General features: G+C 42.6%; 1 protein-coding gene across 9 annotated transcripts in view; it reads right to left on the reverse strand.

The window, feature by feature from the left end:
- LOC122944600 overlaps positions 1–20,786 on the reverse strand; it is a 565,582-nt gene that overhangs the window by 9,076 nt on the left and 535,720 nt on the right. For 7 of the 9 annotated variants that reach the window (XR_006391034.1, XR_006391035.1, XM_044303042.1 and 4 more), the window contains exon 2: positions 917–1,224. Coding sequence is in view for 7 of the 9 variants with exons in the window: in XM_044303042.1 (XP_044158977.1) it covers positions 917–1,202 (286 nt within the window). In the remaining 2 variants the exon portion in view is untranslated. Of the gene's footprint in view, positions 1–916; positions 1,225–4,989; positions 5,297–5,971; positions 6,282–20,786 lie in introns of those variants that run through there. The other 2 variants (XM_044303043.1, XM_044303040.1) reach the window with 2 other exon arrangements.

The raw sequence follows: 20,786 nt of genomic DNA on the forward strand, positions 1-20,786 counted from the left end.
GCAAAGCTCCTACACAGACTGACAAGCATAATCAAACTGACCTCAGGTTCCACCACCCCAACATATAAGGAGGCCTGAGGTCACACCCACCACACCTAGCAAACACACCAGGATGGGAAGGGACACACAACTTAAAGGGGAAGTGTCAAAACATGCAAAAACAACATGTTGCCACCAGCAACAAGCATGCACGGCAAAAGTGTCATGGGCCACGATACCAGACCATGACACAGCCGGGACAGGAGAGAGCTGCAGGAGAATGGACATGCCCCCTGAGCTGCAGCAGAAAAGACACTCCTCTTGGGCTATTGTATCACAGGGCCAATCACTTGAATGTCATGTGACCTATGTCCATGATGTCATGTGACCTAGGAAGAGACAGGAGGCTCACAGAGCACCACAACCTCTTCATACAGCTGATTGATGAAGCTGCTGGGAGTCGGAACCCCACCTATCACATACTAATGACCTATCTTGAGGATAGACCAGGGATTAGCATCCTTCAGCACTTTAGCTGCTGTGACACTACAACTTCCAGTATGCACACTTTCTTGGCTGTTATTTTAACTTCCATAGAAGGGAAAGGAGGATTCTGGGAGTTGTAGTCTCAGAACAGCTGGAGTGCCAAAGGTTTATGAGCCCTGAGATAGGCCATGAAAATCATGGAGTTCTCTGTAGGATTTCTCCAGACAGGATCATGCAGATGAACAGTGAGGGCGACTGTATTTCTTGTTCAGTTTTAGCATTCATTTCTACATCTTGTGCTCCTTTCATCTTGACTTGAGGCCTTAAGGCCCTCATAAAATTGTTCACCTTTCAATGGATGGGTGGTTGTCCACGTGTCCACCACTCTGCGTCTCCTCTATGACCAGTGGACTCTCTTGCACTGGAGGATATCTATGGTCCTGGTTCTTACCTTCTCTGAGTTCTTTCTCCAGATCTGTCCGGATCTGATTTTGATGGCTGTTCTTCAGAGCTTGTCGGACTTTAGCTGGTCCATACCTGTTGGTGTAGATTCTCATGATGAATTCGGCCATCTGCTTTGGAGTTTTCCCTTCCAGACGTTCCCTCTGGATTTGGTTGTATCCCCTAGGAGGCTTAAGGTCACAGAGGGCCACAACAAAGTCTTCTAAGCCGGCCTTTGACAGCTTTTTCAGGTGTTTAGTCAGAATTATGACGATATTAGCATTATCTTTACCCATAGTTGTAGAATTAGTGAAATCCCTGAGAAATAAAGATTCTGTGAGTGAAGGATTTACTTGATATTTCCTCTAAGAAAACTAAAAAATTACATGTAAAATATCGGTTAAAAAAACACAAAAACTCTGATTTTAGAAAATCTGTAAGTTCTATTTCAGCCGTTAAACCATCTTTAATTTTCAGGTTAATGAAGTTCAGAGACTAACGGGAGATTTATCACAATCTGTGTAAAGTAGGACCGGCTCAGTTGCCCATAGCAACCAATCAGATTCCGCCTATTATTTTCTGAAAGAGCTCTGAAAAATGAAAGGAGGGATCTGATTGGTTGCTATGGGCGACTGAGCCGATCCTACTTTACACCAGTTCTCATAAATCCTCTCTAAGACTTTTTGACTTTTTGGCATCTGTATAGAAAAGCGGACAAACGCGGGGAAGGCAGCACTGAAGAAGGTGAAGTTTATTCACCCAACATCAGCAACGTTTCAGCTGCTCAATGCAGCCATTTTCAAGCATCCAAACGTGGATCAAGTATACAGGTCCTTCTAAAAAAATTAGCATATTGTGATAAAGTTCATTATTTTCTGTAATGTGCTGATAAACATTAGACTTTCATATATTTTAGATTCATTACACACCAACTGAAGTAGTTCAAGCCTTTTATTGTTGTAATATTGATGATTTTGGCCACAGCTCATGAAAACCCAAAATTCCGATCTAAAAAAATTAGCATATCATGAAAAGGTTCTCTAAACGAGCTATTAACCTAATCATCTGAATCAACTAATTAACTCTAAACACCTGCAAAAGATTCCTGAGGCTTTTAAAAACTCCCAGCCTGGTTCATTACTCAAAACCGCAATCATGGGTGAGACTGCCGACCTGACTGCTGTCCAGAAGGCCATCATTGACCCCTCAAGCAAGAGGGTAAGACACAGAAAGACATGTCTGAAGGAATAGGCTGTTCCCAGAGCGCTGTATCAAGGCCCCTCAGTGGGAAGTCTGTGGGAAGGAAAAAGTGTGGCAGAAAACGCTGCACAACGAGAAGAGGTGACCGGACCCTGAGGAAGATTGTGGAGAAGGAGCGATTCCAGACCTTGGGGGACCTGCGGAAGCAGTGGACTGAGTCTGGAGTAGACACATCCAGAGCCCCCGTGTACAGGCGTGTGCAGGACATGGGCTACAGGTGCCGCATTCCCCAGAAACAGCGGCAGAAGCGCCTGACCTGGGCTACAGAGGAGCAGCACTGGACTGTTGCATGTCATTCGGGAATCAAGGTGCCAGAGTCTGGAGGAAGACTGGGGAGAGGGAAATGCCCAAACGCCTGAAGTCCAGTGTCCAGTCCCCACAGTCAGTGATGGTCTGGGGTGCAATGTCAGCTGCTGGTGTTGGTCCACTGTGTTTTATCAAGGGCAGGGTCAATGCAGCCGCTATCAGGAGATTGTGGAGCACTTCATGCTTCCATCTGATGAAAAGCTTTATGGAGATGAAGATGTCATTTTTCAGCACGACCTGGCACCTGCTCACAGCGCCAACACCACTGGTAAATGGTTTACTGGCCATGGTATTACTGGGCTCAATTGGCTGCCAACTCTCCTGACCTGAACCCCATAGAGAATCTGTGGGATATTGGGAAGAGAAAGTTGAGAGACGCAAGACCCAACACTCTGGATGAGCTTAAGGCCGCTATCGAAGCCTCCTGGGCCTCCATAACACCTCAGCAGTGCCACAGGCTGATTGCCTCCATGCCAACGCCGCATTGCAGCATCCTGGGCCTCCATAACACCTCAGCAGTGCCACAGGCTGATTGCCTCCATGCCACGCCGCATTGAAGCCTCCTGGGCCTCCATAACACCTCAGCAGTGCCACAGGCTGATTGCCTCCATGCCACGCCGCATTGAAGCCTCCTGGGCCTCCATAACACCTCAGCAGTGCCACAGGCTGATTGCCTCCATGCCACGCCGCATTGAAGCATCCTGGGCCTCCATAACACCTCCGCAGTGCCACAGGCTGATTGCCTCCATGCCACGCCGCATTGAAGCAGTCATTTCTGCAAAAGGATTCCCGACCAAGTATTGAGTGCAGAACTGAACATCATTATTTGAAGGTTGACTTTTTTAGTATTAAAAACACTTTTATTTTATTGGTCGGATGAAATATGCTAATTTTTTTAGATAGTAATTTGGGGTTTTCATGAGCTGTAGCCAAAATCATCAATATTAAAACAATAAAAGGCTTGAACTCCTTCAGTTGTGTGTAATGAATCTAAAATATATGAAAGTCTAATGTTTATCAGTACATTACAGAAAATAATGGACTTTATCACAATATGCTAATTTTTTGAGAAGGACCTGTATATAAGTGAAGCCTAATTAACATCAATTAAATAATATAGAGTCGAAACGCATCTAATATCGTCCACAAAATAAATTCCAATAAGGTAAATGATAAAGAAGTGTAAGTCCATAAGTGCATATAAAAACGTTCATTCTCCCAATCACTGATAATTAAAAACAGCTGAGGAGACGCTGAACCGCCATGATTATTCAGGATCCAACAATGTGCACCGCCCCCCACCATACATCCGACCACATGGAGCAGAAAAAGACAAGAGGAACCCATGAGGGCGTCCCCACAGCCCCATCGCACATGCCCGGGAGCCAAAGCAGCGCACGCCCATGTAGAGTCGCATGAAACACGCGAGACACATCACGTGGTCGCTCAGCCGAGATAAACATTACAGTGAGCGCTCCACATGACCCACAGTGTCTACCTCCGCCGGTCCCTGCACTGCGCATGCGCACACCATCCCGAAATGGGTGCAGCCATTTTGGAAAGTGGCAAGAAAAAGGGCAGTTCTAATATAGAAAAGACAATAGAGGGGGGTGGAGTATTGGTGGTCTAACGTTTCCAATACCTCCTGGCGCAATAACACGACCTCAAGTAGTTGGAGACAATTCTTTTTATTTACAAGGACAGCGCGTTTCGGAGCAGACAAACACTCCTTTTTCAAGTCTAAAAAAATAGTTATTAGATGTCATAGAAATAAAATCGAGACTGGTAATGATGGTGTTATGTTAAAGGAACAAGGACGACATATGATAATACCAGTAATAGTAGTGACAATAGCGAAAATGTCCAGTTTAGGATAAAATTGTGTTAAAATACATCACAGATGAGGTCAGATCTCTAAAGAGCATCCAAAGCATTATGCTGGCTAAAACCAGTAATCATGATTAATAGATGTATACAGTATATATTAAAAATAATAACTGGTCATTATGCGGATTGTGGTGGAAGTTCATGATTAATGATTACATTTGGTGGAAATAAGGGGGAGAAATAAAGCTGACAGATGGATGTGAGCCCCCCGTTTTCAGATGCTGGATGGTGGATCCCATGAAAAAAAATATGTGGAAACATATAAATGTATGAATATAAAAATCAATCTGTGAATACATGCATGCCCGAACATATACATGCCCCCATGTGCATACATGTGTACACATGCACACACATACAGGAATGTATACATGCACATATCTGTAAATACATGCAAGCACAAGCATGTGCACCCGTGTGTAACTGCCGACACACAAGTGAAGGACTGCGTATGGAGGAACAGTGATTATTCTGAGGACTGGCAATTACCGGTAGATGGTTAACAATGGCTATAAACACTGGCAGCGTGCTGTAAATGGAGGCGCTTGTGAGAGGGTTAAGGCAACACTGTTGCTGTGATGTATTCCTATCTTCAAAGTATAATAGAATTAGGGATATCAGTATTATTACCTGAGGCTGTAAATCCACGTGCGTATGGCGCGTTCTTCTCAGCTTGTGTGACAAAAAAAGCGCGCTCTATGCAGAACAAGGAAGAGGAAGGGACTGAGCCTGGGAGATGGGACTGTATGGCGGGGGAATTCCCTTCGCTCAGGGAGTAAGTGTCAGATCACTGGTGCTTAGAGAATGGAGGTAGTTTGTTGCAATGTTAGGCTACTTTCACACCTGCGTTCAGTGCGGATCCGTCTGCATTATTCTGTCCAAAGAAAATCTAAGTCTAAAATAAGTGTAAGTCAAACAGATCCGTCCTGACTTACATTGAAAGTCAATGGGGGGACGGGTCCATTTACAATTGCACCATATTTGTGTCAATGTAAACGAATCCGTCCCCATTGACTTACATTGTAAGTCAGGACAGATCCGTTTGGCTTTGCATCGCCAGGCGGACACCAAATCGCTGCAGGCGGCCTCCAGAGCGGAATGGAGGCGCAACGGAGCCAAACTGATGCATTCTGAACGGATCCTTATCCATCCGTTTGGGGCCGCTTGTGAGAGCCTTGAAACTAATGTCACAGGCGGACCCAGAAACGGCAGTGTGACAGTAACCTTAGATTACCAGCATTAACATATGCTAAAATTGATGCAGCAGCATTATGCATAAAGCAATCTTTAGTTTCTTCATATACTAGTGTTTTCCTTGAGTTTTTTCCTTAGTTATGGCTGAACACACCAAAAATTAGCACCAAACACATGTATATATAAACATGAAAAAGTCCTTATTGAAACCTACATTAATTTGCAATGTATAAAAATATACTTTGTAAAAACAGCAGCAAGGAAGGGGGAAACCTTCAGTGAGGAAAAGACAACCCTAGAGGAGGCTGAGGGGTCAACACACAAGGGTATATAGATTGCAGAGAGAAGCCACACACAAGCAGGCCAGTAAGACAATAGAACCTATCAGACATAAAAATCCAAAAAAGCAAATAACTACCCAAGAATGCGTGTGGAACCCTCAGCCGCCTCCTCCCGACGACGTGGCTTCTTCCGGGGAAGTTTCTACGTATCCGCTTGAATTGGCTAAAGGGTATCTTGTTCTTCCATTTTTTGTGATGAGAGCTTTGGTAGTCCAGGTAGCTGTTTTTTTTTTTTCTATAAATTTATTTTTAATTCTTTAAATAGTACAAAACAATATAAAATCAAAGAGTTCATCGTTACACACTATCCAAAACATTCGTTATGGTATATTAAATGACAAAATAAACACAAGCAAGCCAAAATATAACATTTTACTCAGAGCTCTGTTCCGCCACTGTTTTAATCCCATACCCCCTTAAATCCCCCCCCATGATGTTTGTCCTGGTGAACTCCATCAACAAGCCCCCTAAGGGGTTCATATTATTATTATTTTTTTATCTCTCTAAAATCCGCAGCCTCTTTTCTACATTTCCAACAGTTTGATTCTCGTTCTTTATAGATCTTACTTAGCAGTAATGGGGTCATGTATGTTCTATGGATAATATTAAAATGGATTATCCTAAAGTTACTGGAAATCGTTATCTTTTTTGTGTTTTTGTATATATTTCGCCATTCTAATGTGTTCATTTTTCCTCACTATTAAACTTTACTACCTTACTCAACCCCTTCCTTATTATCCTATAAACTTGAGAAGTAGACACCGTAGTTGTCGTATAATGCTGACAAAACTCTATAAATTCGTGTTTTGTTGTGATAAAATAATCCGATTTTGTGTCGCTTCAAATGCGTGTTTTAGCTGGTGAAACCTAAACCGACTCATTAAGTCTAAGTTTGTTCCAGGGCATAATTCTTCTAATGATCTTATTTCCCCATTCTTAACTAACTGTGATGCATAAATAATACCATACTTTTCCCAATATTTATATCCTGTGATTGATTGAAACTCTCTAATTTTACTATTACTCCACAAAGGTGAATAATGTGAAGTGTTAACGATTCCCAGTTTTCCTTTTATATTTCCCCAGGCCAAATCCATCATTCGGCATATTGGAAATTTTTTCCCTTTACTTTTGATAAAGCCCGTCTCCAATATATTTTGGCCCATTAAAGCCCCTTTCTAAATATTCTTTTATATTATTTTTCCCAGATTTTAACCACTGGATTTGTGCGGCTAAATAGTATCCCTGAAAAAAGGGAACTGACAACCCTCCATCCTATTCTGCTAACCAGAGGTATTTTTGTTTTAATCTCACCCTTTTTCTCCCCCAGATGAAGTCGTTCAGCAGCCGTTCCAGATGGTTGAAGAAACAATCCTCTATCCAAACTGGACAGGCTGTCAAAATATACAAAATCTGGGGGAGTAGCACCATTTTTATTAATGCAATTCTATCAGCCTGTCCTATCGATAACTTCTGCCAGACACTGATTTTATTTTTACATCTAGTCAGCAAAGGAAAAACATTCAGTATTGTGAACTCAAGGATATTTGTGCTCAGCTTTACACCCAGATATTCCATAGATTCCGTTGGTTTTAGTATCCTAATTTCTAGGGGCGTCTGTGGGGTTACCTGATCTAACAGTAGTAATACTGATTTTGCCCATTTGATTTTATATCCCGAAAATTCACGGAACGTATTTATTAATTCCATAAGGTGTGACAGCTGGGATGTTGGGTTCTCCAAGAAGACCAAGATGTCATCCGCATACATGCTGATCTTATCCGAGACCCCCTTGATACCAAAACCTTTAATCCCTTCATCCGCTCTAAATTTGGCTGCCAATAGTTTGATAAATAAGGCAAACAGTAAGGGGGAAAGAGGCCATCCCTGTCTTGTTCCTCTGAACAGCTCTATTTGTTCCGACCATACTCTATTAATATTAATTCTAGCTGTGGGATGGTTGTATAGAATCTGGACCCACTTAATAAAGTATTGGCCCAGATTCATCCTATGCATAATTTTCCAGGGGTATTCCCACTCCACCCTGTCAAGCGCCCTTCTCGGCGTCTAATGACAGGATGGAGCGGGAGCCCCCTCTTCTCAACCTGCATATTCAAAAAGGCTCTACGTATACCGGACTGTACTAATCTCTTGGGTATAAACCCAGTCTGATCTGGATGTATTAGCCTGTCAATGACTCCCTTTAATCTATTAGCAAATATTTTAGCACTAATTTTATAATCTTTATTTAAAAGAGAGATCGGCCGATATGTACCGATCTCTATTGGATCCTTACCCTTTTTTGGAATTAATGTAATTACAGCTTCAGATAAAGATAAAGGGAGTTCTGATAAGTCTTATTTAGGACCTGTAATAACATTGGCAGGATAATATCTCCATATTGGCGATATATTTCGAACGTGAGCCCATCTGTCCCTGGGGAGGAGTTTCCCCGAATGGACTTAACAGCCCCAAATAGTTCCTTTAAGTCTATAGGTCGATTTAATATTTTACATTCCTCCTCTGTTAGTTTGGGTAGATTGATATTCTCCAAGAACTTTTCAACATCTCCGTCCGGCTGTTTTTTGTTGTTTGTATATAAGATTTTATAGTACTTAACAAACTCTCGCTCAATCTCCTCTGGACTCACAGTTGCCTTCCCGCTTTCCAATCTAATATCATTTATTCTGTTAACATTCTTTTGATTTTGGATCAGAGATGATAGAAGATTTCCAGGATTCCTGCCTGAGAAAAATGTTTGGCTCCTGTAAAAAAAAATACTATGTTGTGCTTTTTCTAGTAGGTAATTTTTATACTCAGTCTGGCTTCTTCAAATTGTGATTGTGCGGCGATGTTTAGGTTGTTCACCATCTCTTTTGTAGGGACTGGACCCTTGTTTTTAAAGCAAGTTCTTTCGTGGCCTATTCATTTTTTTCCCAACTAACTTTAGCTATTTACGCAAGAAAGCCTTAAAAGAGTCCCAAACAAACTGCGTGGGTGCTGATGGGGCATTCAGTAGCCAAAATTCCCGAATCTCCTTTATTATATTTTCCTGATCCTTTACCAACTTAATCCAGTGGGGATTTAGTCTAAAACTTCTTGTTTTATACTTCAAATGCCCAATTGTTACCATTACTACTATTGGAGAGTGGTCAGATATCATATGTATTTCATACTTCATTTTAATTACACAATCAAGAAAATCCAGGTTGGCAAAAGCTAGGTCTATTCTAGACATGACCGTGTTGCCCCGACTAAAGCAAGAAAATACTTTTTTCCCTCCATACAGATATCGCCATATGTCTGTCAATGCCATTTCCCAGCAGACCCTTCTTAACAGTGTTAGTCCGTCTTTGTTTCGTTTGTAGACATGATCCTTAGAGTTTCTGTCGTTGTCTAGGTTCATAACATCATTAAAGTCCCCGGTTATCAAAACCGGGCACCTTACTCTAGAGCCGACAAAGTCTGCCAGGCATGACATGACAGACATAGAAAACTGTGGAGGAACATGGACAAATGCCAATATACAAACACTACCATTTAAGTAACAGTGCAAAAAAACTAATCTACCCTCTCTATCAATTCTGTGGGCGATTGGGACATAATCCACACTTCTATGGACATAGACACTTACGCCCCGGGAATAGGCCGAGCAGCAAGCATGGTAGTCGTATTTTGCCCATTTCTTTTTTGAAATACTAATGTTCTCATATGTAAGGTGTGTTTCAAGAAGACATATTATTGCATAAAGATGTCTCTTAACTACATCAAACACGACCACCCGTTTCGCCCTCTCGGCCATTCCCCGGATATTCCACGTAAAAATTCTATTCATATGTCCTCGTACTCAGTGATATGTCCACCAAACCCCTACATAGAAGGGGGGGGGGGAGGGCAGAAAGAGAGAGAGAAAGAACGCCTCACAATAATCACCAGGACCACATCTTCTTACCCCACCCATCCCTCCAATTACCCTCCCTTCCCTCCCCCTCCCATCCCCATCCTGGTCAGCTGAACCGGACAGTTCGCCAACCTCTTACATTTCACCCCTCCCTCCCACCTCTCCACCTGGCCCCCGCTAAGCATAATCTTAATCATATCACCTGTAAGTTATGAAATGCCTATCCCCTTACTGTCCAACCACTCCCGGACCTCATCTGGTTGAGTAAAGAAATGTGCTTGGTCCTGATAGATCACTCTCAGTTTGGTGGGATAGAACAAAGAGTATTTCATCTTAGCTGCCGCTATTCCCTTTTTAACCTCTTTAAATTCTCAGCGTTTAGCTTGAGTTGCCCTCGAATAGTCTGGGTATATTTCTATTTTCCCTCCATTATATTCTAAAGGTGGGAGATTTCTTTTATTTTTCATAATGATATGCCTATCCCGGGCATTCATCATTTTAGCCAAGATTGCTCTTGGTGGGCTCCCAGACGGCAACAGTTTATTTGGTGTCCGGTGGGCTCTCTCCACTGAAAACCATATAGAGAAACAGTCCGCACCGAACACTTCCTGTAGCAATTGTTGAATAAACCCACTCAGGTCTTCTTTTTCAGCCCCTTCAGGGAACCCGACTAGGCGTACATTCGCTTTACGGGATCTATCCTCCATTTCAGTAACTCTTTCCTTAGTGCTTTTTTTTTCTATTTCTATTACTTCCATTCTATTCTTCACCCCATCTATCTCCACCTTTAAATCTCTTGTAGCCATCTGAAGATCTTTGACTTTCTTCCGTACTTTGTTCATCTCATCTTTCATAACAGATATATCTGCTTGTACATAAGAGACTTTTGCTGACAGATCTCCCAATGCTAAACTCGATTGTTGTACCGCATTCAGGATATCTGTCATTTTCTCATCAACGATTCTATCCTCTCCTCTATTGGCACGTTCTTATTACTTTTCCCCTCTGCCCGCTCACTTACTTCCTCTATGTTTAATGGATCTATCAAATTAGTTTTATTTTCTTTACTACCCTTCTGGTTTGTCCTAGTCTTATACTGTGGTGATTTCAAAAATGTATCCATTTTTTAAATTGGGCTACCCTCACCTGCACCCAGAGACTTCCTATTCTGTATTTTCGGTGGCATTATATTAGCAGAAGTCAGCCCAGATGAATTAAACGACAAGAAGGGAAGAGGGAGATAATACAGGACTACAATGTAGAGAGGAAAAAATAAATAAAAATTAAATAAATAAAAATAAAAATATACAATGATGGTCCGCTGTCTTCTCCTAAAATATACAATGATGGTCCACTGTCTTCTCCTAAAATATACAATGATGGTCCGCTGTCTTCTCCTAAAATATACAATGATGGTCCGCTGTCTTCTCCTAAAATATACAATGATGGTCCGCTGTCTTCGCCTAAAATATACAATGATGGTCCGCTGTCTTCTCCTAAAATATACAATGATGGTCCGCTGTCTTCTCCTAAAATATACAATGATGGTCCGCTGTCTTCGCCTAAAATATACAATGATGGTCCGCTGTCTTCTCCTAAAATATACAATGATGGTCCGCTGTCTTCGCCTAAAATATACAATGATGGTCCGCTGTCTTCTCCTAAAATATACAATGATGGTCCGCTGTCTTCGCCTAAAATATACAATGATGGTCCGCTGTCTTCGCCTAAAATATACAATGATGGTCCGCTGTCTTCTCCTAAAATATACAATGATGGTCCGCTGTCTTCGCCTAAAATATACAATGATGGTCCGCTGTCTTCGCCTAAAATATACAATGATGGTCCGCTGTCTTCGCCTAAAATATACAATGATGGTCCGCTGTCTTCTCCTAAAATATACAATGATGGTCCGCTGTCTTCGCCTAAAATATACAATGATGGTCCGCTGTCTTCGCCTAAAATATACAATGATGGTCCGCTGTCTTCTCCTAAAATATACAATGATGGTCCGCTGTCTTCTCCTAAAATATACAATGATGGTCCGCTGTCTTCTCCTAAAATATACAATGATGGTCCGCTGTCTTCTCCTAAAATATACAATGATGGTCCGCTGTCTTCGCCTATATTAGCACGCCCAACAATCACACAATCACTATAGGCAGACAATACTAATAACATGCATTATACATCGCAACGATCTTTTTTTGCGGCAAAAAAAAGCTCTCTTCCTGGTTAATTGCATGCAATTAGTAAGTGGAGATTCCACAGACAGACAAAAATGTTAGAAGGTATTAGGCTTGCCAAGGAAGTTCCAGTGTGTTATTCTTTGGGGTTCATCCCTTTAGAGCAGGGGTGCACAACGTTTCCTGGTTGGGGGCCACATTGCCAGAATGAACCAATGACGAGGGCCCAAATTAAATTTTAAAGTTGTATTAACAACTGAAATATTGTACTTATGGCATATTGAACACACATTATATACCATTAATGTCTAGTTACACTTCCAGGACTCCCATCTAATGGCAGAAATACATGTAAGCAGCCACAAGACATGGGCAAACATGTCTGTTACCAGATGGTTGGGGGCCGCACAGAATGGTATCAAGGGCCGCATGTGGCCCCCGGGCCGCAGGTTGTGCACCCCTGCTTTAGAGCCACAGTTTTTTAGAAGGTATTAGTTTTGTGAGACTGTTCCAATATGTTAGTACTCAAGGTTCAACCCTCACAGCGGGTAACATATCCAGACCAGCCGACTCTGAGGTTTCCGCACTCCAAGATGGAACCACACTGCGCGCTACAGGAGATCAGGTGCTGTAGGTGTTAATTTAGGGATAATCCCACTGATTTATATGCCCTTCAGGTGTTACACAGATTAGGGAAAGATTAGTTCAGCGGGCAATAGTATTTGTCATTTCAATTAAATTTCCCCCCTCATCAGACTTCCATGGTGTTAGAGCTCAACACATTCATTTGCTCTTTATAGTTGAGGCAGACACCGCGGTCCAAACTTCATAAGCTCTATTAAATTAAGCAGTGCTCCCTCTAAACAGACCAATATCTGTGAATATATATATGAATAAAAGGGAAAGAAAACGCTCACTCCCGGAGGGCAATCGCTGTCCCTCTCCTGGGCGCAGCATACGGGACAAGGTGCAGGACGATGTACAAAAGTCCAAATAACTGCACCACTCCTAGGTCCAGACACGGACGCCTATCTATCCATTTCGCCATCTCCATCCACACTTTTCCCAAACATTACAACCTTCCATCTAACCGCTCGTAAAGGAAAGGCAGGGGCAGACCCCGGAATCTCTTCTCACCGATACACCGCCACCGTCCGCTGACTAAAAAGACGAGACCAGGACCGGAGCCGAGAGAGCAGGAACTATCAGGAGGCCAAGGGAGAACACCAGCGCAGGACGGGGGTTGGAACAACAGCCAGGGAGGGAACACCGGCACAGGGTCGAAGGTGAGGCAGCGAGATCGAGTCAGCGTTCACATCGCCGAGATGCGGGAGCCGGGCAGGAGGAGGGTGGTGTAAGGGGCCGCAGAATGCCTACGCGATTACGTCATGCTGCATGCCGTTTTTGAGTCCAGGTAGCTGTTGCCATCGACTTTTTTAAATAAGTTTTTGGTTTTGACAGATTTGTCTTCGAAAAAAAAGAAATACATCTAGGTGTTCGATGGCTGTGGTAGAATGATTGGCTGTAAATGTGAGGTTGAACGTGTTATTGTTTAGATATGAAGTGAATTCCATGGCTTCATTTACGTTTCCATTCCAGATAAATAGTAGGTCATCGATGTAACGTTTGCACAGTATTATCTTATTGGTCCAGGTCCATTGGTTGTTGTAAATATATTGTTCTTCAAAAGTGGCCCATATATAAATTTGGCGTGAAACGCGTACCCATTGCGGTACCCTTAATTTGTTTGTATAAAAGTATAGTGAAAGTATAGTAGGTTAGAATGAAGTTTATTGCCTCTAGTATGAACTGGCTCTTTGAGATAGGCATTGTTGTATCTTGTTGAATGAAGTGTCTAATTGCTTCTCTGCCTGCTATGTGTGGAATATTGGAATAGAGGGCGGAGACGTCATCCAGGTGTATGATTCCTGCTACTCGACGTCTCTGAGTAGAGATATTAGACTTGGTGAGTCTTTCAAATATGATGGTAGTCCGATGACATACTTTTGTAATAGGATGTCTACATAATGTGACAAATTGCAGGTTAGAGAGAAGATGCCGGATATGATCGGTCTCCCCGGGGAGTTGAAGGTGGATTTGTGTACTTTCGAAAGGTGGTAGAACAGAGCTAGATTCGGATGATTAAAAATGATCTCTTTCTTTTTTTTGTCAAGATATCAAGGTATAGGTTCATCTGATGAGTGCATGTCCATCACAGGAATCTGTATCATGTACCTTATTGGAATTTATTTTGTGGATGATATTATATGCGTTTTGACTCTATATTATTTAATTGATGTTAATTATGCTTCACTTATATACAGTTGCAAGAAAAAGTATGTGAACCATTTGGAATTACATGGATTTCTACACAAATTGGTCATAAAATGTGATCTGATCTTCATCTAAGTCACAACAATGGACAATCACAGTCGGCTTAACCTAATAACACACAAAGAATTAAATGTTACCATGTTTTTATTGAACACACCATATAAACATTCACAGTGCAGGTGGAAAACGTATGTGAACCCTTGGATTTAATAACTGGTTGAACCTCCTTTGGCAGCAATAACTTCCACCAAACGTGTCCTGTAGTTGCAGATCAGACGCGCACAACGGTCAGGAGTAATTCTTCACCATTCCTCTTTACAGAACTGTTTCAGTTCAGCAATATTCTTGGGATGTCTGGTGTGAATCGCTTTCTTGAGGTCCTGCCGCAGCATCTCCATCGGGTTGAGGTCAGGACTCTGACTGGGCCGCTCCAGAAGGCGGATTTTCTTCTGTTTAAGCCATTCTGTTGTTGATTTACTTCTATGCTTTGGGTCATTGTCCTATTGCAGCACCCATCTTCTGTTGAGCTTCAGCTGGTGGACAGATGGCCTTAAGTTCTTCTGCAAAATGTCTTCATTTTTCCTTCGATGATGGCAATCCGTCCAGGCCCTGACGCAGCAGAGCAGCCCCAAACCATGATGCCCCCAACACCATACTTCACAGTTGGGATGAGGTTTTGATGTTGGTGTGCTGTGCCTCTTTTTCTCCACACATAGTGTTGTGTGTTTCTTCCAAACAACTCAACTTTGGTTCCATCCGTCCACAGAATATTTTGCCAGTACTGCTGTGGAACATCCAGGTGCAAACTGTAAACGTGCAGCAATGGTTTTTGGACAGCAGTGGCTTCCTCTGTGGTGTCCTCCCATGAAACCATTCTTGTTTAGTGTTTTACCTATCGTAGATTCGCTAACAGGGATGTCAGCATATGCCAGAGACTTTTGTAAGTCTTTAGCTGACACTCTAGGATTCTTCTTCACCTCATTGAGCAGTCTGTGCTGTGCTCTTGCAGCCATCTTTACAGGACGGCCGCTCCTAGGGAGAGTAGCAGCAGTGCTGAACGTCCTCCATTTATAGACAGTTTGTCTTACCGTGGACTGATGAACAGCAAGGCTTTTGGAGATACTTTTATAACCCTTTCCAGCTTTATGCAAGTCAACAATTCTTAATCGTAGGTCTTCTGAGAGATCTTTTGTGCGAGGCATCATTCACATCAGGCAATGCTTCTTGTGAAAAGCAAACCCAGAACTGGTGTGTGTTATAGGGCAGGGCAGCTGTAACCAACACCTCCAATCTCATCTCATTGATTGGACTCCAGTTGGCTGACACCTCACTCCAATTAGCTCTTGGAGATGTCATTAGTCTAGGGGTTCACATACTTTTTCCACCTGCACTGTGAAGGTTTACATGGTGTGGTCAATAAAAACATGGTAACATTTAACTCTTTGTGTGTTATTAGTTAAGCCGACTGTGATTGTCTATTGTTGTGACTTAGATGAAGATCAGATCACATTTTATGACCAATTTGAGCAGAAATCCATATAATTCCAAAGGGTTCACATACTTTTTCTTGCAACTGTATACTTGTTTTCCACATTTGGATGCTTATAAATGGCTGCATTGAGCAGCTGAAACGTTGCTGATGTTGGGTGAATAAACTTCACCTTCTCCGGAGTGCTGCCTTCCCCGCGTATGTCTGGATATTGGTGAGGACTTGGGTTTTGTAGGCGCGCACCCTTTGTTTTCTCTTTTTTTATCTTTTTTCTTTTGCCTGCGGTGCTGCTCCAAGTGTGTGGTTTTGTTGTATAAAAAAGCAGCCGGTCAAAGCTATTTTCTCTATAGGGAATAAAATAGCAGAAAACAAAACAAAAAAGGCCATAAAAATTGTATGTGGTAAAAAAAAAACCAAAAAACACACATTTGAAGGGGCAGTATTATTCCTCATAAGGGGTTCAATCCAAACCCCAAATGTGCATTTATATATATAATTACTATGTAAAATATAATGTAAGCGGCAGCGCCAGACACCATTATATAACATCACAGAAAAGAAAACGTTCTCGCTGACCAGAGCAACAGAGCAGAATTCATAGTTCAGTTTTCCTGCAGTCCTATGTAACACCACAGATAACACAGTGATAACTCTCTGAGTACAGATAATGTAGTAGATGTCACCTGCAGTCCTATGTAACACCACAGATAACACAGTGATAATTCTCTGAGTACAGATAATTTAGTAGATGTCACCTGCAGTCCTATGTAATGTAAGCCGTGTACAGTGAAGTCACGAACGAGGAAAGCAACACTGACACCAGCTTTTGCCAAAACAGAATTTTACTTAAATGTCACAATAAACACAACCACAAATGCTGAGTGTAAAAGGAAATATTAATTATTAATATTTTGGGTTAATATCAATAATTAATATTCAGAAATGGGCGTAGATCACTTATTGCTGACTCCGCCTATTTATTCTTTATTCTAGTTGTTGCGCTATCTTTTCCTGAACTGTGTACACTGAATTACGGCAGCGACAAAAGACTATAAACTGTGCTAGAACAATAAAGTATTTATTAAACAATAACACACACACATACACACACACACACATGTAATAGCAGCACCCACCCACCTGGCTATAAACTATCCCTACGGGATAAAAGGGGTTAATTCAATACAGGCAATGCAGGGGTTAACCGGATGGCAGGGGTTAAAGGGATATGGTGTTAGTGGTAGTAAATATTGAATGCAGGGCAGGGGTACGGGCAAGGAAGCACTGAAGGGGTCGTCGTCTAGGGTATGGTTCCCGCTTCAGTGGCTGCTGGGCTCCATTGAAGAGCGCTCCGCCGCCGGACTATTTAAATCCAGCGGCGCTTGCTCCCAAGCAGCCCGGGCTGCAGGCATTTGCGCACGCCTGCAGGCAAGTACACATGGGCTATGACATCACCGCACTAGCCCGCACATCCTGGCGCTTCCAGGCAGAGGATCGCTTTGATCCTCCAGCCTTTAAAGTGACCACACACCTCTGGTGCTGTGATTACAGCGCTGGAAGTACGCGGCATACAAGGGCAGGGGAGCTCTTTGTTCCCCTGTCCTGGTTATACGAAACATCTCCGGCCCTGCCGGAGGTGTTTATCAAAAGGCAGAGGATCTTTTGATATGCCCGCAACAGGACATATTTGTCCAGTTTTCCGGGCGGCATCTCCCCCCTGCAGGCGCGCTGGCATGCGCTTGTGTAAGGTATGTCAAAAATAGGCACCCCATAAAAATAAACTAATATATATTACCTTTCCAGCTTCAACAATCCCAGAAGTATGGCTGTAATAATAGGAAAGTTAAACTCATGGCAATTCTATTAAGTCACCAGTAGATGGCAGCAGAGTGTTTAAAGCCTGAATGACATAGTACTACCATTAGCAGATAGGAACTTAACACACAGATATTTGGTTCCTGGAGGACAGAATATCTTGTTACTACTCTGTCTCTCAGACTAAAGGTAAGGTATCGTATTTTTTGCAGAAAAATATTCAATAAAAGCACTTCTGGTTTCACCCAGCCCGCTCCCTTCGCACATTGGAATTATTGACCATACTTTCAGCATATGTGAGGATTAAGTAGCTGGGGGGGCACCCGCAATTTGAGGAGAATATTTAATATATATGTATATAATACAGGAGCATATATGTATATATACAGTCCTGATCAAAAGTTTAAGACCACTTGAAAAATAGCAAAAATCCTATTTAGCATGGCTGGATCTTAACAAGGTTCCAAGTAGAGCTTCAGCATGCAACAAGAAGAAATGGGAGTGAGACAAACATTTTTTGAGCATTCAATTTAATGAAAACAACGAATAAACGGAAACAGGCAGTTTTTCAGCTGATCAAAAGTTTAGGACCACACCTCCCAAAAAAAAATAAACCCCCCCAAAATAGAAATCCAACTTCCAAACATGACCTCAGTATTGAGTAGCTCCGCCGTTATGGTTTCGGCATGCTTGATGCAAGCGTTTCTATGAGGTGAGTGGGAACATTTCTCCAAGTGGTGAAGACGGCCGCACGAAGGCCATCTACTGTCTGGAACTGTTGTCCATTTTTGTAAACTTCTCTTGCCATCCATCCCCAAAGGTTCTCAATTGGATTTAGATCAGGGGAACACGCAGGATGGGCCAAAAGAGTGATGTTATTCTCCTGGAAGAAGTCCCTTGTCCTGCGGGCATTGTGTACTGTAGCGTTGTCCTGTTACCACACAGACGAGGGCCCTCAGTCATAAGGAATGCTCTCTGCAACATCTGGGCATAGCCAGCGGCCGTTTGACGCCCCTGCACTTCCTGAAGCTCCATTGTTCCACTGAAGGACAAAGCCCCCCAGACCATTATGGCGCCCCCGCCATTGTGGCGCGTAGAAAACATCTTAGGTGGGATCTGCTTGTCTTGCCAGTAACGTTGGAAACCATCAGGACCATCAAGGTTAAACATTTTCTCATCAGAGAATAAAACTTTCTCCATCCTTTGAATGTCCCATGTTTCTCTCTTGCAAAGTCCAAACGAGCAGTTCTGTGGCTTTCAAGGAGACAAGGTCTTTGAAGACGTTTTTTGTTTTTAAAGCCCTTCAGTCTCAGATGCCGTCTGATGGTTATGGGGCTGCAGTCAGCACCAGAAAGGGCCTAATTTGGGTCGAGGATCGTCCAGTGTCTTGACGGACAGCCAATTGGATCCTCCGGCTCAGTGCTGATGAAATTTTTTTGGGTCTTCCACTTGACATTTTTGTTCCATAACCCTCAGGATCTTACTGCGTCCCACCTCAGCAGTGATGGCGCGCTGTGAGAGACCCTGCTTATGCAGTTCAACACCCCAACCACGTTCAAAAAGGGAGAGTTTTTTTGCCAAAAAACCCGGGTCTGCTCTACATCCGCTGGTGACTCTGAACAGAACAAATGCCTCTCCAACAAGCATGCGGTACCGCAGTGTATGTTGCTTTGCTCCTTAGCTCTCATCAGTGTTCCTGGCAGCAATCCTCGTTCCTCTGTACAGGATCAGGGTCTTGGACACGATCAGCTTTACTTAGTTGCAGTTCTGGTCACTGAGGGATGATCTCACACCTGGATGTTGGTCGGAATCTTTGCTTACACAGTTCCTCAGTCTCTGCTCCCTCTAAGATGGCTGCTTCCTTTTCTTCTCCAGGCTTTGAAACCCCACCTCTCATGAATATGAAAATATATGCAGTCTGTTAGATGTGTTTTGGAAACAGCGGCATCTTGTGGCCAAACAGCAGAATGTCAGTCCGAATCATTTAATTTAAAGGGTAACTGTCATGTTTTCATCAAAACAATACATTTTAGCATATGTTACTGCTACAGCAGAATTTTGCATAAGGCAATCTTTAGTTTTTTCACATACCACTGTTTTCCTTGAGTTTCTCCCTTAGTTACAGCTGTTTAAACATTTACAATATGAGGACCTTTTTCAAGATGGCTCCTCTGCCAGTTCTCTGAGGCCAAAACTGCTTTCCCTCACTTCTCATGCACACTTGCTGTAGCCAGCAGCTCCCTGCCAGCCAATCAGATTGGATTACTGAGAGACACGCCTCCTCACTCTGAAGCCTAATGCAGGCCTGCAGTGTGAAGGACCGCCCCTCCGTCTTCTTTTTACATTAAAGAGAAGACAGACAAGCCCTAGCAACGGTCCTTTAAGGGAGCAGTGGAAAGGGACAGAGGACATTAATGAAAGCTGTTATTATAAGGTCATTACAGATCTTTTGACAATCATTGACAGACTAACTCAGGTATACATGCCGAGCTCTAACAGACTAGCAAATAAAATAAAAATATGACAGTTACCCTTTAATCTATACAAACAGTGTTTACACAAGGCGAGCTGTTATCCCATCTCACAGTAACACCAGAGATAACACAGTGATATCTCTATGAGTACAGATAATGTAGTAGATGCTACCTGCAGTCCTATGTAACACCACATATAACACAGTGATAACCATCTGAGTAGAGATAATGTAGTAGATGTCACCTGCAGTCCTATGTAACACCACAGATAACACAGTGATAACTCTCTGAGTACAGATAATGTGGTAGATGTCACTTGCAGTCCTATGTAACACCATAGATAACACAGTGATGACTCGGAGTATAAATAATGTAGTAGATTTTACCTGCAGTCCTATGTAACACCACAGATAACACAGTGATAACTCTGAGTATAGATAATGTAGTAGATGTCACCTGCAGTCCTATGTAACGCCACATATAACACAATGATGACTCTCTGAGTACAGATAATGTAGTAGATGTCACCTGCAGTCCTATGTAACACCACAGATAACACAGTGATAACTCTCTGAGTACAGATAATGTAGTAGATGTCATCTGCAGTCCTATGTAACACCACAGATAACACAGTGATAACTCTCTGAGTACAGATAATGTAGTAGATGTTACCTGCAGTCCTATGTAACACCA

This window comes from Bufo gargarizans, chromosome 8 (assembly GCF_014858855.1).
Source record: "Bufo gargarizans isolate SCDJY-AF-19 chromosome 8, ASM1485885v1, whole genome shotgun sequence".
NCBI classification, from domain to species: domain Eukaryota; kingdom Metazoa; phylum Chordata; class Amphibia; order Anura; family Bufonidae; genus Bufo; species Bufo gargarizans.